The 11873-nt window shown below is 36.6% G+C and overlaps 1 protein-coding gene across 3 annotated transcripts in view; it reads left to right on the forward strand.

Moving 5' to 3' along the window:
• LOC107749758 (PDZ and LIM domain protein 7) overlaps positions 1 to 11873 on the forward strand; it is a 41127-nt gene that overhangs the window by 22177 nt on the left and 7077 nt on the right. For all 3 annotated transcript variants that reach the window (XM_016564920.1, XM_016564922.1, XM_016564921.1), the window contains exons 5-6: positions 10 to 185; positions 11294 to 11355. In XM_016564920.1, the coding sequence (XP_016420406.1) occupies positions 10 to 185; positions 11294 to 11355 (238 nt within the window). The remainder of the gene's footprint in view (positions 1 to 9; positions 186 to 11293; positions 11356 to 11873) is intronic.

Consider the following 11873-nt stretch of genomic DNA (forward strand, 5'->3'; position numbering starts at 1 on the left):
CACACTCAGGATTCACACGCACCTGCATCCAGTCAGCTCAAGTACTCGTTTGCACCGAGCACGACCATAAACAAGATGGCGCGGCCATTCTCTGCAGCCCCTGGCAGTGGCAGCAAGGGGCCTGTCATCAAGCCGGTGTCGTACGCCCCCAAGCTTAACCTCAACTCGCCGCAGCCTCACAATGGGTAGGTGACCAGCCAGCCAGGTCTCCAACAGAGACTCAGGCTCATTCTGTCTTTAAAGTGAGCTTTGATCGCCACGGGACATGTTTGATGAGCATAGTCCACAATAATGAGCTCATAATACCCAAGGCTGCGTGTTTCTCATGATGCAGCAATACCTGATGGGTAAGAACGCCTGCAGAATCCCGCCATTGTCTGGATTGTGGTTCTGAACATTTTGCGTTCCTGCATACTGAGGTGTGGTGGCAGGAGATTTGGGGTCAGCGAGTTCAAGAGTCTGGCCTTTAGCGTTTTTCTAGATTTATTGTGTATGCTTGGAATAAACAACATGGCGTTAAGCAGCTGTGTCTGTTTTCCTTGTTGGAACAGGCGGTTGCATCGCCACCCTGGTGACCAGACTGCTCTGGGATCCACTCAAACACGCCGTCTTCATCTGTTTTACTCTTCGTTCTGCACCTCTTTTCTGCCAAGGTCCTGAATTTTAACGAGCACTTTTATTTAAGATGATCAAAACAACAGATGTTAGCAGTCAGAGAGTTGAAGGCAGTACAATTGTGCTGCTTTTTTACGTAAACATGCGAAGGAGTCTGTGACGGTCTAAGGTTTTGATCTAAACAGGTCGAGAAGGTTGAAATCGGTCTTTAGGCCAGGACTTGATGTTGTCTGTTGCTGTTTATAGAGTCAAGACCCTCCCATAAAATCTGCTGAGCCCTCAAAGTGCCGTTATGGCCCGGTGCTGAATTACTTAAAAGCCTTACTTGGAAAGGCTCCTGTATGATTCCACCTTAACACAAGTTTCCTCACAAACAAATTGCATGAAGGGGATGTTTTATTCAAATAGCTGTCCTCTTTGTTTTATTCAAAAGCTGAAAAAAAACAAAAACTAAGACTTGAACTTCAGTTGGATTGTGGGAACATTTTCAGCTAAGAACCGGAGTCGAAAGCTCTGGAGTTTTTGGAGTGTAGTGGAGGGAAGGAGGGTGAATCAGGGCTCGGCTGCTGGAGTGCTGCGAGTGTGTTTGCAATCCAGCACTGTGTGTGTGTGTGTGATCTCCAGAGAACATGGAGACCTCAGTCACGTCAGCATTCTGAGCATGTTTACAGCACCGCACGCCTACAAGCTTGTTTTTACGACTGTTCACTCTGAGTGGCACTATTGCTTGCAGTGTTTGATGCAATGATGGTTAAATTGTTAAAATGAAAAGTATTTTATTCTATTATATATGCATACAGTAAACAGTAATATTGTGAAATAATACTACTATTTAAAATTACTGTTTTCTATTTGAAATTTTGAATATATAATTTAAAATGTAATTTATTCCTGTGATGGCAAAGCTTAATTTCCAGCAGCCATTACTCCAGTCTTCAGTTTCACATTATTGGTGCTCAGTTATTAATAATGGTTCTTATTATGATTAATGATGAAAACCAATAATTTTGCCCAATAATTTTGCCCAATATTTTTGCGAAATAATGCCCAATAATTTTGCGGGGAATAATTTCCCGTTCTCCCATTTTTTTCTGGATTCTTTGAATAGAAAACTCAAAAAAACAAAAAACAAAAACATTTATTTGAAATAGATGTTTGTTGTAACATTATAAATGTCTTGTGACTTTTGATCAATTTACTGCATCCTTACTGGATAAAAAAATAATAATTTATTTTTCTTTTGCCCAATAATTTTGTGTGGAATAATTTTCTGTTCTCCCATTTTTTCTGGATTCTTTGAATAGAAAACTTAAAAAAAAAAAAAAAAAATTCTTTGAAATAGATGTTTGTTGTAACATTATAAATGTCTTTATTGTGACTTTTGATCAATTTAATGCGTCCTTACTGGATAAAAAAATTATAATTTATTTTTCTTCTTTTATTTTTGTACTTACACCAACCTTTGGAATGGTAGTGTATCACCGTTTCCATAAAAATATTAAGCACCAAAAACTATTTTCAATATTGATAAAATAATAAATGTTTCTTGAGCTGCAAATGGAAGGATCATATGACACTGAATATTAGAGTAATGGCTGCTGAAATTTGCAATAACAGGAATAAATTACATTTTAAATTAAAATATAAAACCTTTTTCAAAGAAGTTAGTTCAATCATGACAACTCTCTGAACATTTTAGCATGGTGATGGATATGACAATGTTAATGTATTTGGTCTTGGCGGAACAGATCTGCTACGCTGCTGCTGAATTGCTGCTGCTGTTGGTTTCTCTTTTGAAAGGCTGTTTGCACTTTTGCACTGTGGTGAGGGAACTAAGCGTATGCTGTATGTGTTACTAAGCGTGAAAGTTCCGAAACTGAAGCTGTAGAACTACTATGGTTCAGTTGGAAGATTTCTCCAGTGCGGTCCCGCGAACGTGAGGTCTGACTTTCCCAGAGAAGTGTCACCTCTCTCGGCGTCAGTTCTGTGCAGTGAGCGGCAGAGAAGCAGCGCATTCAGTTGGCCGCACCGCAGACGTCTCGTCAATAAATGAGTACAAAACAGCGTTTCCAAGCACCTGTCGCTTACTGATTGTTTGGAATTATAAATATGAGCGTAGTTCGTCTGTTAATATCACATGCACTTTTTTGTTTATCAGTTTGTGCCAAGTCGTTTAACTCTCTGAATATCATCAGTTACGTTAACACCCCGTCAGAATGCGCCATCTAGAGTTTCATGACTGAACTATATATTTATAATTTTTTAGTTTTGTTCTTCTAGCAGTGTTGTGGATATTTTTCAAATTCCCACACCTAGACGGTTGTGTAAATTCATAAAATATAACAAATTTGTAACTTTATGATGTTTTCTAATAAATAGATTTTTTTCTACTTGCTCAACTTTCAAATTTTCAATGATTCATTGGCTAGAAATCAAAATCTCTATAAAATGATTTTATCCAGTAGTCACAAATGACTGGAAAAATCATAAATAATTTTGTCAAAATTTTGGGAAACATGTGATTTACTTTTTTTAATAGGAGGTACAGCTCATGTTTTCAGGTTTTCCATTGTGTTACTTACATAGCACACTGTGATTCTTTTCCCCACTAAAACCCACAATTTGCTTTGTTTGTCTCTGCATCACGTCTTTCTAAATGCTGTTTATTCTTCTCTCCATTTCTAAACTATTTTCTCTCCTTCTCTTTTTTTTTATCTCGTTTGTCATTCTACAGATGGAAGTTCCTGACAAGTTAGTAATGCCTTTCCTTATTTCCCCCCTGTTCTGAGAAATGTGTGCAATTATTGTTTTTGGCTGTTGAATCCCAGCCCTGTGGCTCTGCTTCTATCCGTTTCCATATATGATTTTTCCTAAATTGAATTGATCTTTCCCTATTCCCAAGCCTGCATTGTTGCAGTATTGGCTTTAGGAGATGGCAGATTTCTCACATCTAAGCTGCCGTCTCACTCTGTAGTTATTCAATAAGGGATTGTAAATGTACAGCTTTATTCCAATGTTGATATTTCAGACCGCAGTGGTGGAGATCAGCGGATGGCCTCCATTCACTCGGTCTAAAGCCAGGCTGCTTTAATGGACACTGTTGTGTTCTTTGTTGTTCTGCTGCCACTCTTCCTCTCTATTGTTATTTGTGCTCCTCTTCCTTTTTTCTCCATCCTGTTTTTTTTCTGTCTTCCTTCACACTCCCGTTCATTAGAGGAGAAGCCTTCTATGAGGAGTTGTACCCTGAGGGGAAGTAAGTGCTGAATGCTTGTGGCTCGAATGCACTCGCTGAAAGAGCGTAGACCTGCTGCTGACCTCACTAATAAACTCTTGCTTTTAACAACATTAGATTGTGTTTCATTGCCTTTTCACTCAGTAGTTGAACTGTATTGAAACGCTGCACTTTAGCTGGGTCGTTTGAATCTATTAGCAAATGTAGTTATGAACTCTCAGTGACTTCATTAGAGCATGAAGAAAGATGTGGAGCCTGAACTGAAATCACATTTTGTGGGTGTTTTGATGTATTATTTTGTGTGCATGTAGTTATGAATCTGATGTGTGATAACAGGGTTTACAACCTTTACAGACCCAGGGACCCTCACCAGACCTCTTAGCCAACCCATGGACTCTAGTATTAAAAAAATAAAAAATAAAAGCTCTGCAATTTTGTTAAATAACTTTCACGAAGACTGTTAACATTACTGCATTATATAATTAAATGATAAAATTAATAATGATTGTAAGTGTACTTTTTTAAGATAATGTTCATTATGACATTTATACATTTAGCAGATGCATTTATGCAAAGTGAATTTCAATGGAGGAACATATTGTGACCGAGCCAAAAATATTCATAGTGTAAATGTCTATTAGAAAGCTGGAAAAGGAAACAAGCTAGAACACTATTAACATCACAACATTATATAATATAATTAATAATTGTTCTAATAATAACTTTTAATTAATAAAAATGACATGAACTATAATTAACAAAAGCGCAAATAATTATTAGATAAAATTAACAAATAAAATAATGAACATTGTTAATATTCATTAATTGTTGCTTTTCATTTATTTATTTGGTACATTTATTTAAAAATAAATAATTTGTTTACTTATTACTGAACTTATTTGCTTGTATTTGTTAATTTACTTATTTCGTTTCCTTAGTAATCAAATTAATGTAGTACTTTTTGCTATAATTTAATTAGTAAAATAATAATAAAAGTAATTTAATGTAATTAAGTAATATTAATAACTATAATTAATACAAATAATTAATTCATAAATAAAATGTATAAACATAATGAACATTAATTGTTAAATTAAAAAAATATATATATTAAAAAAAAATTTTTTTTAATGAAATTAATTCTCCACTGACCCCCTCAAATACCTTCAGGGCCCCTGGTTGAAAACCCTAGTGCTAAAACATCACCTTACAAAATTTACAATGCTAATCATAGTTTCTGCACCATAAAAATGAGTTACTCTAATAGATTTGTGATAGCTTGGTGTAATAGCAACAATACCTGTAGTAACTGTTGTATTTTGTCAGAAACTTTGGTTACCATGGTATTTTTTTGGCTCCTCATGTACTGCCTGTTCCCTCACTGTGTTTGGTGTAGTCATCTCTTCCTGTGCTGCACGCATTACGTGAAGCCATTTGCCAATTTTTGGTGGTGTGCTGTGCTGTTGTGATGAATGAGAGAGGTCACGAAGGACTCATGTCTCCAGGCACGGTCTGCGGGTGGAAAACATGGCCTGCTTCATCCCCAACGATCGCAGTAAGAAGAGACTGATCGAGGATACGGAGGATTGGCAGCCACGCACCGGCACCACCCAGTCTCGCTCTTTCCGAATCCTGGCCCAGCTCACAGGCACTGACTTCAGTAAGTCAGACACGTTCAGACCGCAGCCTGTCAGCGCCGTATACTCCTCTCAGAGCAGTTGTGTTTCTCATTTGGGGTTTTCAGCATAAGCTCATTTGTGTCAACGGGTTTCTTTGGAAAGATCATTTCTCAGAGAGTCAGTATTTTGTGAAGTAATGTGGAACAAGACATTCCTAAGTAAGGATGGGAGTTAGGACCAAAATATTTAATCATGATATAAAACTATTCATATTGTGGTACATCTCAAGAGGATTATTTGTGCCAGAAATCCAACCCAAAGCAAATAAAATACAATTATTTTATTTTATTTTATTTTTTACTAATCCAGTCAAAGTAGTAATTTACTTTCCATAACATTTAATATCTCTGGTTATTTGGAACTTAACTGACTTAATTGACAAATTCATGATTATTTTTTTAATTTAATTTTATTATTTTTAATTTAATTTAATTTTTTGATTTTGTTTCATTTTACTTGAGTTGAAATAATACGAGTCAGATTCAGAGCCATTGTAAAATAGTTGATTCACGCATACCTGCAAACTATACATTTGTTGTGCTAAAATGTATTATTATATGTAGATGGTGTTCATTGTAATTTCATGTTATCAATTGGATTAACTAATGTTAATGTATTGTAAATTTACAGGTAGAAGCAACACATTGTAAACAGAACAAAAAAACTTCTCCAATTATAAATCAGTGAAGATATCAAAGTAATCTTTATTTTTCTACTCTGTGTCAGATTTTTAAAATTGCGTTGTGTACTAAACCAGACTTCCGGTTGATGCATTTTTAGCATCACAGTATATACAGTTCTAGCTCCCAGCCCTGTTCCCAAGTTCCTAAAAAAAACTCCCTCTCCTAAATCCCATCTTTACTTAGTGGCAGGAACTAATCTGAGTGTAGGAGGGCATGAAAGCATGTCCTAGAGGACACAACCGCTGATCTGATATTGAGAGTGAGATCATAAAGAAGTGGGAAATGTTGTCTATGTATAGCTTAAAGGGTTATGGCTGAGATTTTCTCCTTTATGCTGTCTAGAGCCTGAGTGGCTTTGATTTGCTCTCGAGTAAGTGGTAGGAAAGAGGTGTGCAGTCAACCATTGTTGCCATACCGTACCTGTACATCTCATGGGATTGACTCATGTTAAAAGGTGATGGGTCTCTTTAAAAGCAGCAGTCCTCAAGTGTTTTGTAGTGTTGTTCAGATATTGGAAGTGGATTTTATGTTGTGTTTGTGTGTCTGATGGTTGGTCTGACCTGTATCTCTCCTGCTTCCCTCAGTGCAGGACCCGGATGATGAGAACTTGAAAAGGTCCAGGTAAAGAGCTGTGTGAACTTGCTAATGAAGTGCTGTTTGAAGCATTAAATCGCTGGCTCTGACCTTTTACCACCCTCATTAGGAGATCACAGTGTTCAGCTCTCTGCGGAGAGATGCTGAAAATATGCTTTGATCGGCATTATGAGCTGTTGTCTGATCTGTGCATTTGCAGTATAACCTCATACACTGATTGCTGTGTGCCTTATAATCAGACCTTCACAGAATCATGCCCTCAGATTTCTGCAGAATACGAATGCCTGTCATGTATAAAATACAGTTTAATGAACGTTTATGTGTCAGATACCAATTCAAATTCATTGATTTTTGATGGGAATGATGCCTCATTTATAGGACAAATGCAAGGGTTTATGGAGTTCCATAATGCAAGAGAAAATTTGCTATCCCATAAGGCCACAAGAGCAGAGGAGTTGTTAGATTTGAAAAGTCTTTTAAGTACACTACTTTTTAAAAGTGTGGAGTCGGTAAGATTTTTAAAAGGAAATGAATACTTTGATTCAGGAAGGATGCCTTAAATTGATCGAAAGTGACAGTAAAGTCATTTATAATATTATATAACATTTCTGTTTTAAGGGGAGACACTGCAGACAAAAGCACTGTTTTTTCATGCACCTGTCAATTTTGAGATTTTGGGGTTTTTGGCTTTTCATAAAGTGTTTTTTCAGACTAGTGGAAAGAAAGCATCCAAAAGACACTGGTAAGCGTTTCTTTTATAGCACTGTATCTATTTGTGTCAATAGATTTCAAATACAATACATATTTTTAAAGGCCGTTTTCTCAAAATGAGTTTTTTCTCCTACACTGAGCCATAAATCTCCACTTCAGTAGCACTTACACACACCAAACTTTACATTTTTATTCCTGTCTATATTCTGAAGGTTTTTACAGAGGGATTTGTTCATATATAATTTGCTTGATTATATACAACATTTTATTCCCCCCCCAAAATTCCCTCTGTAAAAACATTTGCCTCTAATATGTAAAAAAAAAATAAACAAGAATTTTGAAACTGAATTCATCCAGTGTTCAGATTTTTGTACTAGAAATGTATGCAAATTAGCGCATATTTCATTAAATAATGCCTCATTTGCATATTTAAACATAACATTTTACAAAACTTGTAATACAAAAAATGTTTGCAATTATCAGTGTAATCAATCAACTGGGTAAGGTGATAATTAGTAGTTATTTTTTGTACCCTATTCACCTGCAGTGTCTCGCCAAAAGCTGTTCTTTTGAAGAATCCTAAACAAAACAACAAACAAACAAATATATGTTTCCAAAATATTAAGCAATACAACACTGATAACAATAAGAAATGTTACAGGAATAAATTACATTTTAAAATATATTAAAATAGAAAACCGCTATTTTAATTGTAATAAAATTTAACAATATTACTGTTTTTACTGTGTTTTTGATCAAATAAATGCAGCCTTGGTGAGCATAAGAGACTTAAAAAATAAAATATAAAAAATCCAGCCCCAAACGTTTGATTGGCAGTGAATAAGTGTTATAAAATAAAGTTTTTGCCTTCAAATACCTATTTTTGTTTTAAGCACAATGAATGTTTGAAGTTGAAATTTGAATTTCACAGCCTTGATACCCAAAACATTCGGCACATCTATGAAAGTATAAGAATTTGGACTAGGGCTGCACGATAAATTGCATGCGATATTTAATGCACATCTTGTCAGAAAGCCGGTTCTGTAATCAGCGGTAAATCTCCATCACGTGCAGGCTTTCACATTGAGCAGCATTAACTACACAGAGCCGTTGTTTACTGTCAGCCCAGTTGTGCTTTCGGAAATGCACTTTCCTATATTCCTACTTGATTTCATACCAAATTTCTTTCCACACCCTTAAAAAAAGCATCTTGTGCATTGCTTTCCATCAAAACGCTCTCTCTCTCTTGTGTGCAAACGCCCTTAAAACTTTTGGCTCGTTAGATTGTGCTGCCAGTAAGCATGTAGTACTCTCAGCTCCAATTCCATTTAGCAAGTTTTCCATTAAAATCAAAACAGAAAACGTGGGGGAAAAAGTCTGCAGATTCTGTCTGGGCCTGGTTATCTACAGATGCACTGATTTTTTTCTGAATTCATCACTACTTTCATATGTTGCATCTTTTATTCTTTCTTCTTTCCTTTCTGTTTTGCAGTTCTCTCAACCTCATTTGCGTTTGCTTTTGTCTTTCTGTGTGCTGACATTGTTTTCTCTCTTCTGTTTTGTTCTCACCGCTCTCTTAATTTCCTGTACTCTGTCGTGCACTGAATGGCAGGGAAAAGTTCCTCACTGAGATTCAGAGTCCCCGCTATGCCAGGCTGAGAGACTGGCATCACGAGAGATCCGCCTGTGCCCTCAACATCAAGTCCTGAACGCTCTGCCTCCCTGCTATCAGACGGCCGAGGGGGCTGAGATGCAGCCGCACTAGATACAAATGCACCACTGCAACACCGCGTGCCAGCTATGGGTGAACACCGACCCCAGCTATACCAGGACAAAAAAAATTGGGGATAGGGGGGTTGTCAAGTTAATGAAAGAAAAATAAAAAATACAAGTTAAAAATAGCAAAAACAAATGTGCGAAGAAATGCAGGCATAGTCGGAAAAACCACGCAAACTGAGCCCTACAGTCAAGTTCCCGTTAGGAATATCTGAATGCTGTTGGTGTGACATAGTCTCTTTCAAGTGGTATCGTTTCTACAAACTGATAATCATGTTATTTTATTGTTGTTGTTATTTTTGTGCTTGTTCAGAGGAGGTATCCATCACAGGACTGTTACTATTGCTCCTCCTTTCTGTTTGTGTTGTGTAGCCCCCTCGTGATTTTTCTCAACTTTCTTTCTCCTTTATATTTCCTTCTCTTTTTTTCCTCACTGTAATTTAACATAATGCACTATTATGATGTCATCTGATTGCTCTTCCTCTGGTTCTGTCTCCAATAAGATCAAATAATCTGTTGACTCATGTCTCTGAGTACATAAAACATTGCAATACTCTCTGCTGTCCTCCTTTATTTTCTTAAAGCTTTGCTTGTTCTCTTTTCTTCATTTCAACATTTTTAGCATTTTGTGCGCTGCTGTTTTCTAGTTCTTTGGAGAAAACTATGGTAAAAACGACTAACCTTTTTTAATTGTTATTTAATTCACTCCAGGCCAATTTAGCCTGGATTAAATAGCTTTTTAATCAGCAGATAGATTGTGGATTTAGATCTTGCTAGCTAAGCTCAATATTCTAAGCATTGCTTAGCACAAGTATTACGTAAAATACTGCATTTTTTAAATAGATGGAACAGTTTTATTTTGATCAAATTCTGCAGCTTCTAGATAAAATTCAGTGCTGTGCATTCTGGGATTGGCAATTTTATTTTAGATTTCATCCAAAACGAGGTGAGAAACGAGTGTAATTTTGCTGCCTACTGTTTGGAACAGGCATGCTGTTGTGGTTGTGGCTATGGTGCCTAAAAATATTGCCTAAGTGGGCAGCTCACTAGGATTTGGAACAGAACTAAAATGTTTTTCAGACTGGGATTTATGCAAATAAGAGATTAATTAGACATTGTTTGGAATCAGTATGCGTTGATTCTAATTCTGTACAAATTTCCGGCAAGAGATTTAATCATTCTATATCTTGCTTTGCCCAGCTGGTATCATTTAAAGCAGTATTTGGCGATGAAAACACAAGACAGACTTGTTTGACTTACTCTGTATATGTGAATGACATGTTTACGCTCAGGGAACTTCAGGACATTAATTCTTCTGGGAAGCCATCAAACATGAGGAAGAGCATGCACACATAATCGTGAACACACATCTGGAAAGCTCATGACTGTGTTATTCTTGTGTGATCATGTAGTTGTGATGAAGTACAGGATCTGGTTATGCTTATTCATTTCATTCAGATGATGTACGACGAAAAGCTCATAAATGCTACAGCTACCTTTTTTTAAGAGCAATATGTAAGCTAAAACCACACAAGTCTAAATCTCAAATTTGACTTCCAAAGGGGGTCCCAAGATCACATAAAATTGTTTAAAATAAGACAAAAAAGCATTAAAAGAAGCTAAAACAACTAAAAATATATTTTTAAAATAAGATTCTATGAGCATTGTTTTTTATTTTTTGAAAGAATATACTTTTTTTGTTGTTATTCTTATGCCAAGCTGTAATAAATAAAAAATATTCAGTGAAAATTCCATAAATCCGTTAAATGTAAAATGTTTTTATTTACAACTGAAGCAAAAAAACACCCATTCTTTATTTTAATTTGCTTATAGTAACATCCCGTGAAGTAGTTTTAATCTCATCACTTTGTTCAGGAGTGTACTTTCTATCCAGGATGTAGATGTCAGAGGTTGTGTTGTGTAGCTTAAAAGCATTTTCATTGGCTCTGGCTAAAGCTGTTTTATCAAGCCATGTGTACTGAAAGGAAATTTTCTTTCTACAGTCACGGAGTAACTCCCTGTCCTGCCGAGTCCAAGCCAGCAGACAAACCTGATGAAGTTCAAGGTAAGTACGCTCAGAACAGACAGAATAGATTGACTCTCACAGTCACAGTACACACTGACTCACAGTCCAGATTAGCTCCCACGGGGAGAACTTAACTCCCATAAAACACAGACTTGTTCACGGAGCGGCCCGGCTGGCCCAGACAGGCCTGCTGTTAATGGGAAAAGTAAGACATAAGTGGCACTGATGTGTTTATAGTCAAAGATGATAATATGAGTCAATTATCACTCTCTTGAGATGTGGTTTATATAAGCTGAATTAAACCATGAGCCACTCCTAATGCTCTCCTCTCATGGTGTTAGCAGCATCTCGATAGATGTCTTTGTGTTATAGGTTGGTCCCTGGATAAAAGCAAGCCAATTTAGACTACAATTGCACTCGGTTTAATAGCAGCCCATAAATGTACACACTTGTAACAGGTCTCTGTTGACCCATAGTGAGGAAGAGCTGAAAAAATATATGTATAGAGCCCAAACTCGGTCCTGGAGGGCCGGTGTCCTGCAGAGTTTAGCTCCAAC

This window comes from Sinocyclocheilus rhinocerous, unplaced genomic scaffold, assembly GCF_001515625.1.
Source record: "Sinocyclocheilus rhinocerous isolate Xijiao unplaced genomic scaffold, SAMN03320098_v1.1 scaffold860, whole genome shotgun sequence".
NCBI classification, from domain to species: domain Eukaryota; kingdom Metazoa; phylum Chordata; class Actinopteri; order Cypriniformes; family Cyprinidae; genus Sinocyclocheilus; species Sinocyclocheilus rhinocerous.